The sequence below is a fragment of the Arachis hypogaea genome, chromosome 3, assembly GCF_003086295.3.
Source record: "Arachis hypogaea cultivar Tifrunner chromosome 3, arahy.Tifrunner.gnm2.J5K5, whole genome shotgun sequence".
In the NCBI taxonomy this organism is placed as follows: domain Eukaryota; kingdom Viridiplantae; phylum Streptophyta; class Magnoliopsida; order Fabales; family Fabaceae; genus Arachis; species Arachis hypogaea.
In genome coordinates, this window is record NC_092038.1 from 44,340,336 (window position 1) to 44,362,719 (window position 22,384).

General features: G+C 34.4%; 2 protein-coding genes across 2 annotated transcripts; both read left to right on the top strand.

The window, feature by feature from the left end:
- The first annotated feature begins 3,287 nt into the window (after positions 1-3,287).
- On the top strand, positions 3,288-4,421 carry LOC140183482 (uncharacterized). Its single transcript, XM_072231927.1, has 4 exons — positions 3,288-3,316; positions 3,407-3,446; positions 3,570-3,872; positions 3,969-4,421. Exons 1-4 carry the CDS (start codon positions 3,288-3,290, stop codon positions 4,281-4,283), a joined length of 687 nt encoding a protein of 228 aa, XP_072088028.1. The 3' UTR covers positions 4,284-4,421.
- A 2,506-nt stretch (positions 4,422-6,927) lies between these two features.
- On the top strand, positions 6,928-12,131 carry LOC112790475 (uncharacterized). Its single transcript, XM_025832898.2, has 5 exons — positions 6,928-8,370; positions 10,460-10,576; positions 10,826-10,952; positions 11,049-11,166; positions 11,802-12,131. The coding sequence occupies exons 1-4, from the start codon at positions 8,361-8,363 to the stop codon at positions 11,059-11,061; spliced, it is 267 nt and encodes an 88-aa protein (XP_025688683.1). The 5' UTR covers positions 6,928-8,360; the 3' UTR covers positions 11,062-11,166; positions 11,802-12,131.
- The last annotated feature ends 10,253 nt before the right edge of the window (positions 12,132-22,384 follow it).

Below are 22,384 nucleotides of genomic sequence, written 5' to 3' on the forward strand. Positions count from 1 at the left end.
ATAAATTTATTATTTTTAATCAATAGTGATTTAATAATATTTAAAAATATAAATTAATATTATATTATTAAATTATTAAACTAAATAAATTAGATTTATGATAAAAAAATATTAGATAAAAATAATAAATTTTATTAACTATTTTAACTCGATGAATATTATACATGGTGTCTATTATTATTAATATTATGGTAGATATATAATTTTAATAATATTTAAAAAATATTATTAAAATATAAAAATATAACTTTAATATTAATAATGTTTTTCAGAGTTTAAGAGATATTTGTTAGTGCATGAAAGAGTATCATTGGTCTTTTGAAATTATTCGTTACCTGACGAACTCGAATACTCATCGGGTCGGATGGTAATGAAAAGGTGAATGGGTGAGACTCTGAGCTGACGTGGAGTGAAGATTAAGGTGTGAGTTGGAGACACCGGAGGTGGTGTGACGAGGGGGGTGGCCACCTGCAAGGACACTCCGACGATCAAGTCAGTGTCCGTACGAATTGGCGGCCAAATTAAGTAAGATAATGTGTATCTTGGGAGTAGTGCTGACCTCTCCTCTTATATACTGTGTTGGGCGGGCCCAAAGATGACTTAACCCACTAGCCAGGGTTCTTGTGAGCTGTCCCCGTCACGTGGAAGGATCAGGTCGTCTCGGACATCGGGACGGGACTTCGGGCGTTGTTCCGAGGAGGCCGACCCGACCAGTTTGTTAGGCATGGTGCGCCGGATTGTGTAGGTGGCGAAAGTCGGACGTCAACCGAGTCGGGTGTTAAGAACTAACCTGTTAAATTTCTCTTGTGGGGGATAGTTTGCGGCCTGGATTAAGGATGGTGTCCTGATCCGTCGACTAGATGGGCTAGATTTGTGATGGTCTGTAACAGAAATAGAGAGTAATACAATCATAACGAAGATAATTGAGTTAAATCCAATAAACAGAAGTATAATTTTATAGTGCATGAAAAATAATGTTGACGATCATATTGCTAATGAGGTTCATGATATAAGATTTAGCCGCATAAAATTTAATCCTTATATTCTCCATATAATACTCTTAGGAGCACAAAAATTTTTTTAAAAAAATTAAAAAATAAAAATTTCAACCACCAAGCTAGCTCACAAGTCATAGCCCATCACACTTGACCAAATTCTATAGTGACACTATACATGATGTGCGAACTAAGTAGAAAAATTTAGAGTATTTATTCTTTTAAAAAATTGCAGATTAAATATTTTAGTTTTCAACAAAAATTAATTATTTAATTAGTTTCTAATATTTAACTGCGTCAGTTAATTAAGTTCTTATTTCAGTTTGTTTCACCAAGTCTAGTAAAAAATGTCTTAGTATCGCATTAATTTGTCACGTCACACGATTAGTGCCACGTGGACAAAAACGACAAAATAGTCCTTGGCCCTCTTTGTGTAAAAACGACATTATTTCATGGATGTGCCTTACGCTGCTTTTTGGAAATAGACCCTTCATATGGAAGATTCCTCACATTCACTCCAAAAATAAAATTACAAGTGACTCTCTTTGCTCTATTAGGTTTTACGAAGAAAACCACTCTCTTCACGTCACCATTGTCATCCCCGTCACAACCTTCAGCATCTTCACCACTCTAACCTATATTATCGTTATTTCGAGAATGATCGACATAGCAAGTCAGCAGTTGCGAATTCGTGCTATTTGTGATCGTGTCTCTGTCGTCCCTGACTGAGGTAAGCATTTTGCATTTTATTGATCGATTGTTGTTACGTTGTCCTTATGGAGAGCATTGTTGTGTTTATTAAATATTTTGTTTGAGTAAATATCTAGAATGGAGATTACTTAGTAATCTGTATATTTTGTATGAGTGGATATGGTATTCATGCATAAATATAGAAGGTCAGGGTTAACAGCATCCACGAATTCTCTTTACACTTGTCTTCAATTCTTGGTTCTACCTTGTTCTTTTGCTTCTTTTTTCCTAACATTTTTTTACAAGGATCATGAAACCAAGAAAATCAAAGTACTAATAGAATATCCTTAAAAATCATATAATTATCAAGGAAAAGTCATTAATTCTCTATAAAAAATGCCAATGAAAAGTGCTTAAGATGCACATGCATAAGCTAGCAAGGGAGAGATATGTTGGCAATGAGAAGGACCAGTATGGCAAGTTAAGGGATTACTTGCATGAGTTGCTTAGAAGCAATCCTGGAACTACTACCAAGATGGAATGCATACCAATACCTCAGTCGCCACCATTATTCAACAAGCTTTATGTATGTCTAGATGCCTGGAAGAAAAGCCTCAAGACCAACTATCGACCCCTTATAAGACTTGATAGATGCTTCCTCAAGGGATATTATGGAGGGCAAATCTTGTTTGCTGTTGCACAAGACGCAAACAATCACTTTTATGTGATTGTCTACGCTGTGGTAGATAGTGAGACAAAAGTGAACTGGAAGTGGTTCCTAGAGCTATTGCAAGATAACTTAGGTGATTGTGAGGTTGAAGGTAGGGTGGAACTTCATCTCTAACCAATAAAAGGTAAACTTTGTTTCTTTGTATCTCTGTTGTACATTTTTTATAAAGTTATCTGTCTGGTGTTAATGACTACACAAACTTTTATCTCTGTTTTATATTTTTGATCAAGTAATATGTCTGGTTATGAATACTTTTGGGTATCTATATGCCTGATTAGTAAAATCTTAAGGAACAAATATGTCTGATAATGAAATTTTTTTGGGACTATTTTGACTGTCAGGGACTGCTGCTTGCTTTGCATGAGGTTATGCCTAGAGCCCATCATAGAAACTGTGTTAAACACATATGGCAGAACCTTGTAAGAATATTTAAGGACACACATTTGAAAAACATGGTCTGGACTTGTGCTAAGAGTAGCACAGATGCAGAATTCCAACAACAAATGCAAAGGCTCAAGAGGATTAACAAAGAGGCATGGGCTTACCTTGCAAAGTTTTAGCTTGCATGTTGGACTAAGGCCTACTTCCGTCACTGGCCCAAGTTAGACAATGTCACCAATAACATGAGTGAGGTGTGGAATACAAAAATTATCCACTACAGAGGAAAGTCAATACTAACTATGTTGGAAGAGTTGCACTATTATTTAATGAGAAGGATAACCAAACACAAGAAGGTCCTAAGTACTTATACTGGTGTACTAGCCCCAGTATAACAAAAAAAGCTGGAGGATACCATGAAGGAGACCAAGTATTGGACTACTTAATGGACTGGGGATAATGAGTGCAATGTGTACTTGCAACATGTGACAAACATGTACTTGCAACATGTGACAATTGACAGGTAAAAAAGAATTTTGGCATATTCTACTACACATGTTCATGTTATTATGAAAATAAGATAAACTCAATGTTTGAACACTAATTCACACAGGTCTTCCTTGTGTGCATATGCTAGCAGCAATTCAAAAAAGGTATGACAGACCAGAGCCATAGGTGCATCAATAGCTCAAGATGGATGCTTTTAGAGCAACATATCACCACTATATTAAGCCTGTCAATTCCGAAAAATATTTGGAGAAAAATGAATATCTCAGTCCAGAACCACCAAAGTTCAAGAGGCCTATTCGGCGCCCAACAAAGAAGGGGGAAGTCAGACCCCTATTGAAGATAGTCATTATCAGACCAAGGGGAGAAGGACTTTCATAGTGATTTGCCAAAAATGTGGTATTGCTGGACATAATGCCAAGACTTGCAAAGGACCACCAAAGCCTAAACCTCCTCCAAAATCTAAAACTAAGGGCAAGAGTAAGGCAAAGGAGGCAAGTTCTGCAACAAATGCAACTACTGCTCAACTCCAAGAAGAGGTGCAACTATCACAGTCAGCTCCACAGTCACAGGTATCTTCTAACTATTGTTTGTTTGCCTGATATTAATAAGTATATATCAATGTATATGTCAATGTTGTAATTACTTTTTTTTTTTGGAATTTATAGCATGCTTTTGGAGGCCCTAATGCACAAGCTACCAATAACATTACACCACCAGCCAACCCTGCCTTTAAGGCTCCAAGACCAAAGCAACAAATAGTCAGACTCCAAAATCCAACAACTATTCCAAGGCCATTAGCACCAATAGGATTCGCTCCTATACCAGTTATAGTGCCACTAGCACCAAGACCAAATCAACCAACACCTGGACCAATACCAACACCAGTTATTGTTGAGACAATTGCTGCTACCTCTGGCACCACAACAAGGCTAATGCAATTCATTCCAACTCTTGGACTCACCAATGCAAAGAAGAAGTAATGACAAGATGTAGCAATAGGATATGCTAACTTTTGTATTTTGGATCATGTGATGTTTATGCTTTGTTAAAAAAATGCAACTATGCAACTTTAGTACTTATTTTGGGCTACTGGTTTAGTGTTTTATGTTTTGGTATTATGTTTTGTGTCTTATGTTTGATATTATCACATTATGGTTGCTATTATGTAACAAACCTTATGGAATCTGTTTGGATGACTATATGATATTATATTTGGTTTTATGGTGTATAATACATTTAGTTTCATTATAATCAGATTCCCTTTCATTGGTGGCATAAATTCGATTTCATATACTGATAAGGTTTTGTACATACTTTGCCATATGTAAACAACCAAAAACACTTAAATTTAATTCTCAATTCCATCTCCTAATGTGACCTAAACCCTTTCTAATTCTACCCCCAACATTGATACAACAACAGCCACAAATAAGAACCCTAAAGTTGAACAAACCAAACTTACACTTCTAATAAATAACCCTTTGTCATGTGGTTGGTTGCGAAATTTCGAATACCATAAACTTACCAGCAAGTACACTAGGTCGTACCAAGTAATAACTCAGGTGAGTGAGTGTCGATCCCATGATCGTACCAAGTAATAACTCAGGTGAGTGAGTGTCGATCCCATGAGGATTGATAGATTGAGCAAAAATAATTGGATGATTAGACTAGTCAAACAAGCCAATTTGAGTGATTTGTGTTCCAAGTATCATAAAGCAATGAATTAGAGAATTCAAGAAATCAAGTAATGAACGGTTGGTAAAAATGGTATGAGAAAACAGTAAAGGCTTTGGAGATATTAAATTTCCGGGTTAGTAGTTCTTATCACACACTTTAATATAATGCAAAAGTTCAATTCATGGCAAACCCTAATTGATTAAAGCATAATTCCTTAGCAATTTAATCTCTTTTAACCAAACTAATAGCCAATTCCTTGGTCGCTTAATTTAAATTAGAAGTTTAAATCCAATCCTAATTTATGAGCCACACAAATCCTAGTTACCCAAAGATAAGATGATTATATGTCACATATCACGTTAAATTCAGGTAATCAGAGAATTATGAGTAATTAATTTCAAGCTATTATTCAAGTGATTTAAGTTTTCTAAGATTCAACAAGAATTGAATTAGAAAAAGAGTTATCTTGTAATATACCCTAATTCCTAGGATAAAGAACGAAACCAATCTTTGAAAATAAACTAGTGCATTGATCAAGAGAGGAATGATAATAATATTAATCCATTAAAATAATAGAGCTCCTAACCTTAACAATGGAAGTTTAGTTGCTCATGGTGTGAAAGAACCCTAGTAGAAAAAAATGTAAGGTGTGTGGAGATAAGAGAAGAAGAAGAATCTGAAGAAGTCGAAGGCCAAGATCTCTTCTCCTTTTATATTTAATCCTTTTATTATTATTATTATTATTATTTTGAGTTGAAATTTTAAAAATAACAAAAAAGATTACATATATAAATTAGGCAAGACGGTTTAAGCCGTTTGTTTTAGTAGTTGTATATAAGGAATAACTTACACGGTAAGAAAGTATGATTTACCATATTATAATTAGTGAATTCAGAAAATTTAAAATTCAAAAATTTTAATTTGCTGCAAGTTTCTCACATGGTAAAAGTGGCATAGGCAGATGGTTTGGAGGTAGATAAAAGGCTATACTCCAAGTTGTGCTCATGAAAATGTCTCTGAAAAATGGTGACTCTTGGATCATTGATAAGTTCCACTATATCCATATAACCCATTCTCTAGTTGCATTCACAAAGCCAATAAAAATAAATTTGCCTAATAAACAAGTTGTCGTTGCATCCATATTGGGACAAAATACTTATGTCTCACAAATGTCTTATACTTCACAATGAATGGGTGCATTTGATTGTCAATTTGGTTGTGAGATGCAGGACTTCCAAACTCAGAGAAAGTCCTCGACAAAATGGGATAATAGAGAGAAATATAGTCTTCTAAGGGAGTATTTCTATGAGTGTGTCTCAAAATGTAGTCTTCTATGAGGGATCATTTGCCTTTTAATACAACAGTTCATGTCTTCAATTCTATATTCCCAAATTCTGTTGCTGCATCAAATCATGTCTAATCATTTATATGAGAACTTGTTACATGCATATAAGGTGTTTTTCTTGGTTGTCTCTTCCATCACTGAACCCAAACACTATGATGAAGCTATTACTCACTCTTGTTGGAGAGATGTCATTTGAGTCGAATTAAAGACTTGGCAAATCATGTAATTTACTAGCTGATAGGAATTTGTTAAGAGATATCTATCATAGTTATTTCTATCAAGAGAAGTTAGTTAGCAGCATGTTGTATATAAGAAATAACTTGCATTGTAAGAAAGCGTGATTTACCGTATTAGTGAATTCAAAAAACTCAAAAACTCTCTCTTCTTTCTAGTAAGTTGTAACTGCTGAGACCAACCAAAAGGCAACTTAGTTTCTATGATTATTCATTCCCACGCAACGTTATATATTAAAAAAGAAACTAAAGAGTATATAGTTTTCACAGTTTCATTTTAAGACAACAAGAAGAGACAGATCAGAGTCAACTCTGTTTAGCTTCAGTTGTATAATGTTAAAATGAAGGTCAAGCACCAATTCAATGAAGAAACATAAATTGAACTTTTAGCCCAGTTTTTTTTTTTAATTTTTTTTCGGTACAATACCTACGATTCAATACAAACTCTCTCTCTCTCTCTCTCTCTCTCTCTCTCTCTCTCTCTCTCTCTCTCTCTCTCTCTCCTGATCAGTGGAACTTCTTGTTGTTATTGCTATTTCAAGGCGAGTTTTTCTTCTGATTTTGATCAGTTTTCTCATGTTTTGTTTTTGTTTTGTTTTCTGTTTTAGCTTTTCTATAACTGGTAACTAATTTTCCTTCTTCTGAAGTTCTCATTCATAGTTCATAGAAATTTCTTTGTGTGTATGTTGCCCTAATTAATAAACTTTGGTTCTTCCAACCATTATTTTCTGCAATTCTTGTTACTTCTTCATACAATTTAAATTCATCCATGTTTGCTCAAGTAATAGAATATCTATGAAATTTTGAGAGGTGTTCTTGCTAGTCTTATGCACATGTTCTTGACCTTTTTTTGCTTTAGCATCTGCTTCTTCTTTTTCTTAGGTGCCATGATTATTAGAGTTTTAGATGATCAACAGTTTTGTCCATTCAACTGCTTTTGGTCTCATGAATATTAAAATCTTAAAAGTCACATATTTCTCACCCTAAATGTTCATTCTTGGATCTCTTTGAATATTTCATTAATTCTCTTAAAGATTTTATGAGTTTCATATGTTAGATATTAATATTATGGATTTACGACTATGCTACGTGTACACAAAAATCAACCACCAAAGTCAGTCACCAGTATAAAATACATGTTGGAATACAAATACACATTGAAAATAAATTAAACCACATGTATTTATACACAAATACATTGGTGGCTGATTTTGGTGTACAAATAGCATTTTTAATAGACTTAATACTAGGAATTTGAAGTAACTAATGGAAGATAACTATATATATACTTCTGGAATTTCATGAGCCAAGTAGTTGGGGGATAATATTTGTGAGGATTCGGTACTTGACAACACACATCCTGTCGAATCTCTTTAGAGGTGGCAAGTAATGAATCCCTTAGCAAATTAGATAAAAGGGTGAATTTTTTACTTATAACATGTATATATAATGATCAGGTCTTAACCATCAAAAACTTAGATTACAAGAGATCCCAATAATACATGACATTTAAAACCTAAAATGGATCACTCCATCATTTTATAATTTACAAGAATATTAGGTTTAAGCATTTTAAACTGTTTTTATAAAATCAAAAGTCAACTATCAATAGAAGAAAATTCTAACATCATAGTCTCTGGGAATTGATATGCAATATCTTGCAACTGTTGTGTATTCTTCTGCCATGCTGGTCTCACAACTTATGATTTTGTCTAAGATTGCATTGGATTGCGTCAAACAGGGATTTCCAGCAGTTGTTTGAACAGCTAAAAGGCTGAGTTTGCCAACTAGCTCCGATTTCTATGGATAAAGGTACTCAACACTTTCTAAAAGATTCTTTAATGCATTAAAAACTTAAAAACGCAATGCTTTTTGCACTTAGAAGAAAAACCCTTAATATCATTAAGAAGATAACTCCTCTAAATAAATTGCATAAACATAGTTGGTAGGTTCTAATGAGGAAACAAATCATCAATTTGATGTAGTATTGACTGCTCTAACTCTGACAATTATAAACAGTTTCTGATCATGATTTTCCACACATAGTATTTATCCTTATCTGGATAATTTAATTAATAAATTATGCTATAATTTTCGAATGTTGCAATTTGAATAAGTGTGACTATTACAGTAGAGTGTTGATATACTAAAAAACCAAACTGCCAAAAGCATGAAAGAGTTTTGCTGCTATTTCACCAAGGGCGAAAAAAAATAGTTTTTGTGGGTTTGGATTAGTTTCTTAGAGTAAAAAAAAGTACTTGTATAAAAATTTGAAGAGAAAAGGACAAATAGGTTCTTAATCTTTTATCTCGCAGATATTTTGATCTCTGAAAATTAAAAATATATTTATATCTCTGAACCTCCTTAAAATTAAAACATTTAGATCCTTCGTTCTAAGTAGGGGTGGCAAACGGGCCTAAACCTGCCGGGCCGGCCTGCGTAACTCGCCAAAAAAGGCGGGCTGGGCTGAAAAATTAGGACCGCCAAATAGTAAAAGCCTGCCTAACCCGCACCGCTTAAACTGCGGACTTTAGCGAGCTTTGACAGGGCGGGGCGGACTTCCCCGCCGGGCTTAGTGTTTTTTTAGTGAGGAGGTATTTTTACAATTTTTTGGCCAAAACCTAACTTCCTCCAACCTAACTTACAAGAGTACGAAGATAAAAATTGAGTGGTTTGGATTATGTTTATGTTACTTTAGAGACAATATTTATAATTATGTTTTGGATGAAAACTTGGTTTATAATTATGTTTATTAGATATTTATAATTACAACGATTTTAATGTTTATGAATATAAAAAATATAATTTTTTATGCCTTTAAAAATTATAAATTTATTAATATGATTGTGAAATTATATATATTATTTAGTAGTTAGTAATAAAAAAAGAGCTTTGGCGGGCTTAGCCCGCCGGCCCGCCAGCCCGCAATTAGGCGGGGCGGGGTGAGATTCTAGGACCGCCTCATTGGGTGAGGCGGGACGGGGGGCGGGCTTTCCCGCTTGCCACCCCTACTTCTAAGTATTAGAATAGTTTTTTTGAAAAGTATTTAAAATTTATAATTATGTAGTTATGAGAATGATTTATTTTTTAAATCACGTTTTTAAATTAATTGCCTTCCAATATTATAAAGATTGTCCTATTTTTAAATCGTTCATTCATTTTGTATTTATATATTATTATAATTTTTAAAAAAATTTATTGTAATTATTCATTTTATAACGAGGACAACTAAAATTTTAATAATAATTTTAAAGTAAGCATTTTTATAAAATTTTAGAATTTTTTATTGTAAGTATTTTTTGAAATTATTGTAAATGGCTTAAAAGATGTCATGAGTACTATAAAAATTTGTAATGTACTTGATTTACTTGTTCGTCTATCAAAATAGTAAATCGAATTAAGTGGTTTTGATTCGAAACTAATGGATTTGATTTACCTTGGACGTGGTTCGACTCTTTTAATTTCGATTTACCTCTATAGAAGTTGCTCCTACTAAATCGAAGCTATTTCGTAAATGCATTGAATAGTCCAAATCGAGTTTAGTAGCTTTGATTTACCTAAAAAAACTAATTTTAGGACATACAAAAACTAATTTCAGGACATGCATGTAACGTAGAACCATTCAGGACATTTAAGGAAATATTATACTCCATTAGGTTTCTTTTATGTCATTTACCCAAAATTTGATGTACAATTATGTAAGATCTTTATTATTGGTGCACCTAAGTTAGATGCATGGCACTGTTCAAATATAGTACACTTGCACTAGCAGGTTTGGATTGCTGTATAGTGTTCACTACTTTTCACTGTAAAGCATTCATGTATAGGGAATTTAGAACTATGAAGAAATAACTTGATCCAACACACTTACCATGAATTGTGATTCACTTTGATGTCACAGGTCTTGCTAATGAAGAGACTGTTAACTTGCGAAACGGAGTCGAATTGGCCACATCAGTCTCTGATAAACATGTTAATCTTTTGAGGCCAAGTGTACCAAGTTATCCAATTTTTAGAGGTAATTTATTTCCATTTATTTGTATTCTATTTAGAGATATATATCTGATAATGTACCAACTACCAAACAAAAAGTAAAGAGAGATACTAGAAGCATTTGTAACCATGATACTTGTGTATAAAAAATTAACTACTAAATCAATATAAAATATGTGTTAAAATACAAAATATACAAACATATAGTAGTTGATTTTTAGTATACAAACTCTTTGATCAAGTTCTTCTAAAACACTGTCAATTGTCGTGGCAGCTCAAGCGCCAGATGACACAGAGCAAGAAAAGGGAAAATATTATTTGATTAGAGATCCAGAGGACTTGCAAATTGGACTTTATGACAAACCCCTTCCATGTTTTGGCTGCGGAATTGGATGGTTCTCGTAAGTATTTTACATATCAATTTATAAATTCCTTTCTTCACTTTGTTCTTCTTGTTCTTGTCTTAGGCCTCTCATGACTTTTGCTTGTTATTTCAGATTCTTTTTTTGATTTGTATGTCCACCTCTGTGGTACTTTGCAACAATTCTCTATTTCGGAAATTACTATCGAAAGGATCCTAGGGAAAGGGCTGGTCTTGGAGCCTCCGCAATTACAGTAACTTCTTTCCCTCTATACATATATTTAACAATGTTACAACGAAATTTATGTCTTATTAGAACAATCAACAAATGTGTGTCATCGTGTTTATGTGTGAGAACATAAATATTAACCAAACACTACCTTATGTCAGTTGGTAACAATGTGTAAGTAAATCTTGAAAATCTAATCGGTTGTTGGTTTAACCATATTTTAATCAGAGTTGAATTAGATATAATAAAATTATATATAAATATATAATTTCAAAAATAAAATATTATTTATTATTTTAAATCAGTTAATTACTAAAAAATCACATTATTCAACCATTTTTATCAATCTTTTCAATTTTTGATTGATTCGTTGTCAAAAGATTTTTACTTTGAACTACATCGATCTGATGGATCCCGTTTCTCAAAATCGCAGTGTAACTATCTCTACACGTTTAAATAGCCTAAAGGTACACTAAGATGTTTGGTGAAGCTATTAAAATCCATGTTTCCATTCTTGTTTTCTTCAACAGAGATAAAATTTCATGGAAGACTTGAACCATTCATCACACAATCACATAGATAATAGTGTAGTTTTTGTCACTTAATTGCAACTCACTCTATCACTTTATAAATGCCAATGTGGTGTTGATCAACTTGCAGGCATTATTGTGCACCGTAGCATTGCTAATCATAGCAGCTATTCTTCTGTTGCGGTCCCTTTAATTCTTGGGCTGAAATTGAGAAGCAAACCAAGAAGTGGCATCACAAAAAATTCCACTTGTATATATGAGTTTCCAAAAATGTGAAATGAAAATCACATCCTTATTATTAATCACATTTATGTATTAAATATCAAAGCATGTACATCAGAAATCACACGGTAACAGGGTGCATTTGAAAGCTAAATACCAGGACAGGAATGTTCGGAGTCAAATTCTGAAATGTATCACACATTATTAATCACAATTCTCTCTTATTCCTTTTGGACCACTCTTTTGATCTGACTTAGTTAGGAAATAATTTTGCTAAATAAAAATTTATGCTACTCTTTTGTACCAAATAGGATATCTCTTTTTTTCTTGCACATATTTTAGTTTAACTATTTAAATATAGTTATTTTTGTCTTTATTCGGAGTTAAATCTTACTCTTTAATTATTGAGTTATATTAATTAGCTGAATAGTCTTTGTCTTTTATTGGCCGTCTGTTATGAAATCATGGACTACTACACTAGTGCTAAGAGGCTCTCAAAGAAATCTAGCGTCAAAGACCTCTGTTCGTACTTTTAGTTGTGGTTACAAGCTTATGAGATTAGGAGATCAGAAATCTTAATTTAAGTGACGTTAAAATTAGTTTGGAAAGACTACCTGCAAGACATTCTGATACTTAAGTCAAAAATATCTACAGATGTTAGTATTTGTTAAAGTTTATCTGTTGAGTTCCCTTTCTCTTTATTCATTTCTCTCTAAGGTAATGGTTTTCTAGGAATTTTCTACCAGTAATGTCTGTTTAAATGTCATAATTTGTTAGTTTTATGAGATCACGATTTTTTTATTAGTCTTAATAATATATCCGTTAATTAGTAACGTAATATTCTCATTTAACTATGATTTTGAACGGCTGATCTTGTCCAGAACAGTGTCCCAACTAACTTGGATTTCTCGATTAAATGATCTTGTCGAGGGTACCTGAGTTTACAGGATCAGACTTAAATGATTTTTTTATTTATTAAATTTTAAGTGCGAAAAATCTTTGAAAAGCTTTTTTCTTTCATGCTTGTTGTAACTTTTCTCGCTTTACGAACCGTGAGGTTATTACAATTTTTTTCTACATCAATCAATGTCACATTAAGTTTTAATTAAATAACTCCATTTTAACTTTCACTTTTTATTTCCTCAAAATATTTTCTCTCTCCAAAGAACTTCCCCAAGGTTTCCTTCGTCTTTCTTCTCATTCCTTCTTCTCTGCTTCTATTTCAGTGCAGAGAGGCTAGCTTTTCGTGATCACCAATAATCAAATTATTCAATAATCTTCAAAAATCAAGTAAGGTTTTTCCCTTTTTACTTTTTATCATTCAATCCATCAGAATTTGTATTTTATGTAAATTTTTTCATTATGCAACCTTCATTTTTTTTCATTGTCACTTGCATTTTTTCCATGACTTTCGTTTTCACTTTTACAGATTAGGCTAACATAGTAGGGGTACCACTATTTTAGTTTTCCCTAATTCTAGTAGTGTTGACTTAGGTTTTATTTATCTCATTTAATTTCTAGGTTTTCTCGCACCTTTCTGAGTATTCTAGAATTTGGTGGGTTTTTTTTTTTTTAATTTTCTGGGTAGATTTCGAAGTTTTCTCTTTGTAACATAGTGGTGATACCTCTATAGGTTTTTTCTGAGATGCTGAGAAAAAAGGTTGTTGTAACTCGTGAGCGTGCTAGCACTTCCAAATGCCCAAGGACTTGACCTATTTCCGTGCCTCCAACCAATCCAGGTAGTGAGCTCGAGGTGTATATCTACTCTTGGGTTTCTGAGTAAGTGAAATCGACACCTTCTTTCATTACCCAAGAGGAATTAGATAACTTAGAAGAATCCGGAGTCATCTTTAACTCCGACTTAGGTAATTTATATGTACTGTTGGTTCCGGGTCCAATGAATACTTATGCCATATAAATGAACATCCCGAAACGCCTCCGAAATGGCTGTGGATGTATGAGACCCTTTTTTTCGACTTGGAGTCCGACTTCCATTTTCTGACTTTCAAATGAACGTCTTGAAGCACATTGGATGCGTTCCTTCTCAACTTCACCCGAATAGCTGGGCTATCATTCGCAGCTTTGAATTGTTATGTTCATTCTTAGATCTCAAACTTTCTATTAAAGTCTTCTTTTATTTTTTACTTTAACCATGCCTTTTAGTTTCTAAGGCCACGGGTTTGTCTCTTTCCGAGGTAATCCTAATAGAAGAATATTTAATCTTTTTTAGGAATCCTACAACGGATTTAAAAAAAAATTTTCAAAATTGAAAGGGTGGAGGGTACAACACCTTTTTTCATGACTTTAGAAGAATAAAAAGGTAAAACCTCTATTAGAATTTTAATGTTTCATCCTCGAAAATCTGAGTTCATAGCGTTAATGCTTCCAAACTCGTGAGCATTAACATGCTCATTAGTCTATGGAACGAACTCCCCCTAAGCTTGAGAGATATTATAGTTGACGAGCATGCTGCTCTAAACAACATTAGCAAATTTTATGTTCTCAGCCCTTGTTTTCGAAATTTTGAATTACTTTCTTCCAACTTTATGAACTTATAAAATCTTTTCTTTTAGTAGTCCCCATGGTTGGAGGAATTGTAGCTATTGCTGTTATGAAGAAAAGGTTACAATCTCAATCCAACCTCCCGATTAACCCTAGTGGCAACAGGGTGTCTTTGTCGAGCACAATGAACAATCTGCCACAGCCTTCCAGGTTTGAAGGAAGCGAAGAAGGACAGGGTTCTAAAGACCATAATTTGGAAGAAGATTCCCCTGCCAACTTTCTAGAGAAGCAAAGGCCGAAGAAAAAAGGTAAAGAGCCTTCTGATGTCCTTTCTTCGACTTCATTTGGTTGTGTCTTGGAGAAAGAATTTTGGGCTGTTGACTTTGTGGACATACTCCTACTGACTGAGGATACCCGATTGGGACTTGCTAAGATGCCCTTGGAGGACACCTTTCCTCGAGTTTAAATGTTGCTCCTTTACTCGGATGCCTATGTCTGAGATGCCGAGGTGGAGATCTTGAACTTTTGTGCTGAGTTCGCGATGAAGGATAGAGAAACTTCCAATGTTAACTCGTAAGTTAAGAGCCTAAACACTTCATTTTCCGTCCATCAAGAGGAGCAAACCACCCTTCAAGATGAAGTAACAAACTTGAAGGAGGCAAAGTCTTCTTTAGCTTTGAAGGTGGAAAATCTGAAGAAACAAGTTTTCGAGCTTATGACTTTCAAATTGAAACCCTCGACACATCAGATAAGCGAGCTGAGCGCGCTATTGTAGATAGGATATTTGATGCCGAGCAGAACATCCTTGACCAAATCAGACTCTTAGCTCCCGACTTGGACATCTCCAAAATTAGTGTTTTCAAGAAAGTGGCAGATGAAAAAGCTGTAGAAATTTTATAATTCCTTTTTTTGAAAGTTTGAAGTGTTTTGAACTAGGCAATTCGTATTACCTTTTATGGACAAACATTTTCTTATTTATTCGGGACATCATTATCTCTTCTGGGAACTTTTAAACAAAATTTGATAGGTTAAGTCGTTACCACCTTTATTGCCTTTTAAATTTCATGACTTGCGCTTTTACTGTTTTCCGATACTAGCATTTAATGCACCTATTCATCGATGCTTGTTGATAAATGCATTACTACTTGGCCGTTTGGCTTCAAATTCAATTATGGATAGGTATTTGATATACCGTTGTACCATTATTAACACTTACACATGAAAAATTAAATAATGACATAATGCACGCAATTTAAATGACAATCATTCAAAAATTAGATCACGTTGTATTATTAATGAATTTTTTTAAAAAAAGTGATCAAGTCTCTTTAAAAACCTAAGTGTATAGAAAAGAGTTCATTTATTTTATTACAAGATGCTCCTAAGAATAATACCTTTCAAGTGAACAGCATTCCAACTTTTTGGGACTTTGGAACCATTTAGGTTTTCTAACTTGTATACCCCTTTGCCCAGATTCTCTTTAACCCTAAAGGAACCTTTCTGGTTAGAGCCAACTTTCCCTGGGATGCCGAGGTCCCGGCATCAACTTGCTTCAATACCAAGTCTCCTGCTTGGAAGTTCTTTGATTTCACCATTGTATTATACCTTTTAGCAACTCTTTGCTTCAAGGCTTGTTCTGCTAGGTTGGTTGCTTCCCTCACCTCATCAATTAGGTCAAGACCTTCATGCTGTATCAAACTCCCAAGAAGCATTTGTGGATTGGGCTCTCCAATGTCTACTAGGATCATTGCTTCTTCCCCAAAGGTAAGTCAGAATGGTCTTTTTTCAGTAGAGGACTGAGTCGTAGTACGATAGGACCATATCACTGACCATAGCTCATCAGCCCATGATCTTGGAACGTCATCTAATCGCTTCTTCAACCCTTTCAGAATTACCTTGTTTGTAGTTTTAGTCTGTCCATTTTCTTGAGGGTACTCTACTGAGGCAAAAATTTGCCGAATTCCCAGTCCACTTAATAGTTCATGAAATTAGGAGTCCGTGAACTGCATCCCGTTATCTATGACGATTGCCTCAGAAATTCCAAACCTACCAAGAACTTCTCCCCAAACAAACTTCTGACATTAGTTTGAGGTGATGCTCGCTAGCGGCATATCTTCAATCCACTTTGTGAAATAGTCTATGACCACTATTAGGTACTTTACTTGACCAGTCCCTTGAGGGAATTGACCTAATAAATCCATTTTCCACTTTGCAAATGGTTGTGTCAGAATGATAGAGACGAGTTTATGAGCTGGGATTTGATGATAATTACCATGGAGTTGGTACTTTTGACACTTCTTTACATACTCCATAACATATTTAATAATAGTGGGCCAGTAATATTAAGCTCTAATGACCTTCTAACCTAATGCTTTTCCGTCCAAGTGATGTCCACAACACCCTTCGTGGATCTCCTACACTATGTAAACCCCGTAAAAATTAGCAAATAGTTAATCAATAAATTAATTTTTAATAAGAAAATTAGAGATATGAATTTTATAGTTTAATGAGGTAGAGCTAATTAAAATAAAAATTTTTTACACTAATTTTAAAAAATTTGGCCCAAGATTGGGCTGAACGGGCCAAACCAATCCTGTATTGGCCCAAGGCCCAACCCACACTCCACAAACACCATGAGCTCAGCTCATTCCTTCCTAACCTCATGAGAAACACGCTTTTGAGGAAAGAACAAGGGAAGGAGAACAAAACCCTTGGCTTTGACTCAAACCACCATATCTTCTCACTCCGAGCTCCGATCGCCACACCGTTTGCGGCCACATGTCTGCAGCGTCGAGCTCTACAAAGCCCAGTGCCTAATTTGGTAAGGAAGCCTCAGTTTTAATCTCAGTTATTCCTTCTCCAAATTTTTTAAAATTTTATAAGTAGGTGTTGAGATTTTGATTCTTTTGTTATAGGATCCGATTAGCTTGAAAAAAATGCTTAATCTTGCTTCGTTGGTACTTGAGTAAGGTGAGACTCTTAGAACCCTAGCTAATTCCTTGATTAAGTGTGTTGGGTATTGAATTTTGGATATGTATATGTGATAATATGTGTTAGGTGTGTATATATGTAAATTGGAGCTTAATTATGGATGTTGAATGCTTGGTGACTGTGGAGGCTGGATTTTGGAAGTGGAACTCGTGGCTTGCTTAGCGGGTTATCTTCGGGTTATAAGAGGAAATCGGCCAAGGTATGGTTTTGCTTTCTCGTATTTAATATATAATGTCTTGTGAAAACTTAGGTTAGATAACCATAGGATAGGTAGGAATGCATGAGTATATGAATTGCTTAGTGCCTTGATGGTATTTGTTGAACTAGGTTGAGTATTGGTTTGTTGTTTGATATTGAGAATGGAAATAGAATGATAAATTATGATTTAATGATTATTGACAAGTTGATAATAATGAATATGTATAGATGATGGATTGTTGATGATTTTGTTGGTATAATTGTGAAGTTCATGTATGAGAATTGTTTAAAATTGAGGTAGGATGGGTGATGGATGGGTGTAAAGTTGTGTTGCTGTAATATTGTATGTGTTAGTGCTGATTTTTTAGCATATGAAGTTGATACTGAATGGTGAATTAATGAAAACAGAGGTTTGAGGATTTTTGTGAAAATTTGATTTTTGGCCGAACTTCGGCGAACCATAACTCAGCTTTCGGACCCCCAAATTATTTCAAATTTATTTCATATGAAAATTGGGTTCGTAAAGTTTATGCCATTTGAAGAACGGATAAAAAATGAGTTGGAATAAATCAATTTCAATAACCCAGATCATCCATATTGAATCACCAAAAAAATATAACATAATGCGGAAGCGTACTTTTACTCATAAGAGTCAGAAATTGATGGAATAATTTGGATCTTGTGTTCTTTCGATCTTCCTCAACCAAAGCCTTCTGTATTCCTAGGTAGCTGAACTGCAACTCTTTTGATGGGAAAAGAACAACAAAGTTGGCTTTGGTATATTGGGGACCGAAACCCTGAAGGCCTACTTTTATTTGAGCATGGCACCCATTAAACCCTAAAGCCCAAATAAAATAGTATCTAAAGTCCAAAAGATAATATATTTAAAATTCAAAAGATAATTATCTAAAGAACAAAAGATAATATCTGGTTTTATTTTCATTTAATTCCAAATCAAAAGTAATAATGACTTATTCAATTTATCATTTAGATCACCATTATATAAGTCATTTAATTTGAAATAGCATAATTTGTGATTATAATTAATATATGTATTGCCCACAAACAAATTAGAAAATTAAAATAATTTCCTAACAATCTCCCACTTGGGCTATACATATATTCTTTTCTTGATATAATCACATCTTATAAACTTTATGCGCGCATCTGAATGCTATTTCTCTCATTACTTTAACAATCTGGTCCATCTCAAACATTAGATATGGAACTACTACAGCTTTTATCACATTAATCTCGTGACTAAACCACGACAATCACCATCTTAATACACTTAACGACATAGATCAAATTTGGATAAGTAATATGGAAATTACATGCCAAGTGATCTCATGCATGTCTATTTCCAGCTGGTCCAACTTTAAAACTTCATTGAGATCAAATACAATACAAATATTGCAAAATAAACATTTCACATAACATGAAATAAACCATCAACTTAATTCTGCAGAAAAATAACTCAATATCTGTCATAGAACATATAGTATAAAATAAACTCCCACTAAATCAAGGCATCACAAATATTGACTCCCATTCGAGCAGTGTGCTCATAAAAGACTTTAGGGATCAATTCATTGGTTATTGAGTCTGCTAGCATATACTCTGTTCCTATATGTCCCATGGAAATCTGTTTTTCTTAAACTTTCTCCTTGACAACTAAGAACTTGATGTCTGTATGCTTCAATTTTGTCAAGCTCTTATTGTTATTGGAGTATAGTACTGCTGACTTATTATCACAAAATATCTTTAATGACCGTTCAATGTCATCTACTATACGAAACTCAGTGACAAAGTTTCGCAACCAGATGCTATGAAATCGGAATCAGAGTACCTAATGATCTCAAAATTTTTTGATCTCCAATGAATAAGCATGTAATCCTTTGTTTTCTTTAGATAACGCATTACGTGTTTAACAGCTATCCAATGATCCATGCCCGAATTGCTCAAGTATTTACCCAATACTCCCACTATAAATAATATATCGGGACGTCTGCAGACTTGAGCATACATTAAACTCCCTAGTGTTGATGCATAAGGTTTATCATGCATTGCTGTCCTCTCAAGATCATTTTAGGGAATTGCTTGAGACTGAACTTGTCTCCTTTAGCTATGGGTGTGTCCTTTGGTCTATAACTTTTCATACCATGTCTACTTCAAATCTTTTCAATATAGTTCTTTTGTGATAATCCAAGAATACCTTGAGAACGATCTCTTAATTTCTCAATTCCTAATACAAAAAGACATCACCAAGAATTTTCATTTCGAATTTGTTCAATAGAAATTTCTTAGTTTCATGCAACAAGCCTATATCGTTACTGGCAAGTAAAATGTCATCAACACATAAGACCAAAATATGCATTTACTCCCACTGAACTTGCGGTATACACATTCATTTATAATATTTACCTCAAAACCATGAGGTAATGACTTGATGAACTTGTGATACCATTGACAAGAAGCTTGTTTGAGACCATAGATGGATTTTCTCCTTTCTCTATTGGATCTCCTTAGTGACACTTCTTGAGGTTGTTGAGCTTGTTGTATGGATTGGGATTGAGAAGGATTCTCATTATTTTCCTGTGCTGTAGCAGTATCTTGAGAAACAACGATATTCTCATGCATAGTTCTCTTGTACTGTAACTGGATCTACAGTAAAATTCTCATTGTGTTCTTGTACTATAACTGTGTCTTGAACAATAATAGGTACAAAGACTAGATCATTATCAGTTACAGAATCCTCATCAAAAGCAACATTCCTAATATTTCCTTCCTCCCAAACTCAACATCCTCAAGAAATCTCGCATTTCCCGTTTCAAAAAATAGACCTTGATGCAGGATTGTAAAACTTGTACCCTTGTGAATGCTCAGTGTAACCAACAAAGTAGCAACTAATTGTCCTTAAGTCCAATTTTCTTTCATGCGGCCTATAAGGCCGCGCCTCAACTGGACATCGCCAAATATGCAAATGCTTTATACTGGGCCTTTTTCCAGTCCAAATTTCATATAGGGTTTCGTTAACTGCTTTGCTTGGTACGCTATTAAGGATGTACACTGCGGTCTTTAAGACTTCTCACCATGTCTTTAAGTGTTCGATTCCTTCACTCTGCAACACCATCCATGCTAGGTTTGCCTGTCATGGTGTATTGCGGAACAATTCCATACTCCTCTAGGAAAAGAGCAAAAGGCCCGGGACATTGCTCACCTAAACCGTCATATCTTCCGTAGTATTTACCACCACGATCAGATTTGACAGCTTTAATTTTCTTTTTAAGTTGAAGTTCAACTTCAATTTTGAAAGACTTGAAAACATCCAAGACTTGGGACTTTTCATGAATTAAATATAGATATCCATAATGAGAGTAATCATCTATGAACGTAATAAAGTACCGTTGTCCATTCCAAGAGACAGTAGAGAATGGGCCACATATATCGATATGTATCAGTTCTAAGACATCTTTAGCTCTCTCGGCACATAGTTTTCTTTTGTTTGTCCTTTTTCCCTTTATGCACTCAATGCAGACTTCAAAGTCCGCCAAATTTAGGGGTCCAAGAATTCTAACCGACACGAGCCTCTGAATTCTCTATTTAGATATGTGACCTAGGCGTTTGTGCCATAATGATGCCGAATTCTCATTTAGTTTTTGTTTTGTACCCGTTTGCAGTATTTCATTATTATAGAAATTTACGTCAAGCCTATATAGATTATCCACCAAATGACCAGAGCAAATATTATTCGAATTATAAAAGAGACTGACTTTATTGTTTTTGAATGAACAAAAATAACCTTATTTGTCCAAACGAGAAATAAAAACCAAATTTCGTCTAAATGACGGTACATAAAATATCTCTAATAAATCCAAATAAAATCTACTCATGGAATATAATCTAAAGGTTCCTATAGCTTCGACTGCAACTATATTGCCGTCTGCTACATAGATGTATCTTCTAGCATCACTTGGCAGTCGGCTCCACAGGCAACTCTGTACAGTAATACTTACATGAGTAGTAGCAGCAGAATCTACCCATCAAGTATCAACAGGTGCATAACTTAAACTAGCCTCAGAACAAACGAAAGTAAGAATTATACCATTCTTTACACGCCATGTGGCATATTTGGTACAATCCTTCTTCATGTGTCCCACCTTCTTACAGAAGAAACAGGTTGAAACTTGATCCTGTTTCTTAACCTTTTTCTGCTGAGAAGGCACATCCGCAATAGTATCACGCTTTCTTTTATACTAAGAAGATGAAGCCATATAAGCACTTTCAGTCTTATCTTGCTATAGCCTCTCATCTTCTTGCACACAGTGAGATATAAGCTCATTTAAGGACCAAGTGTCCTTCAGAGTGTTATAACTCACTTTGAATTGCCCAAAGTGTGCAGGAAGGAAAATCAAAATGAAATGCATGAGTAAATCTTCAGACAACCCTAACTTTAGTGCTTTCAATTTTAAAGCAATATGAGACATTTCCATAATGTACTCCCTTATGTTTCCTTTACCTTTATACCTCATGGAGACAAGTTTGCTCAAGAGACTACTTGCCTCCGCCTTTTCATTCTTAGTAAAGAATTTTTCAACATCGTTTAGGAACTGTTTGGCATCTTTATTCTCAGTAATTGAGCCTCAAAATGCTTTAGGAATTGAGCGTTTCATGATCATAATGCTGATTCGATTGGATCTCTCCCACTTCTCTATTTTAACCTCATTGAGATTTTCCGGAGTGGAAGTGGGTTTTTCCTCTCGAAGAGTTATATCTAGATCCATACAACCGAGGACAATC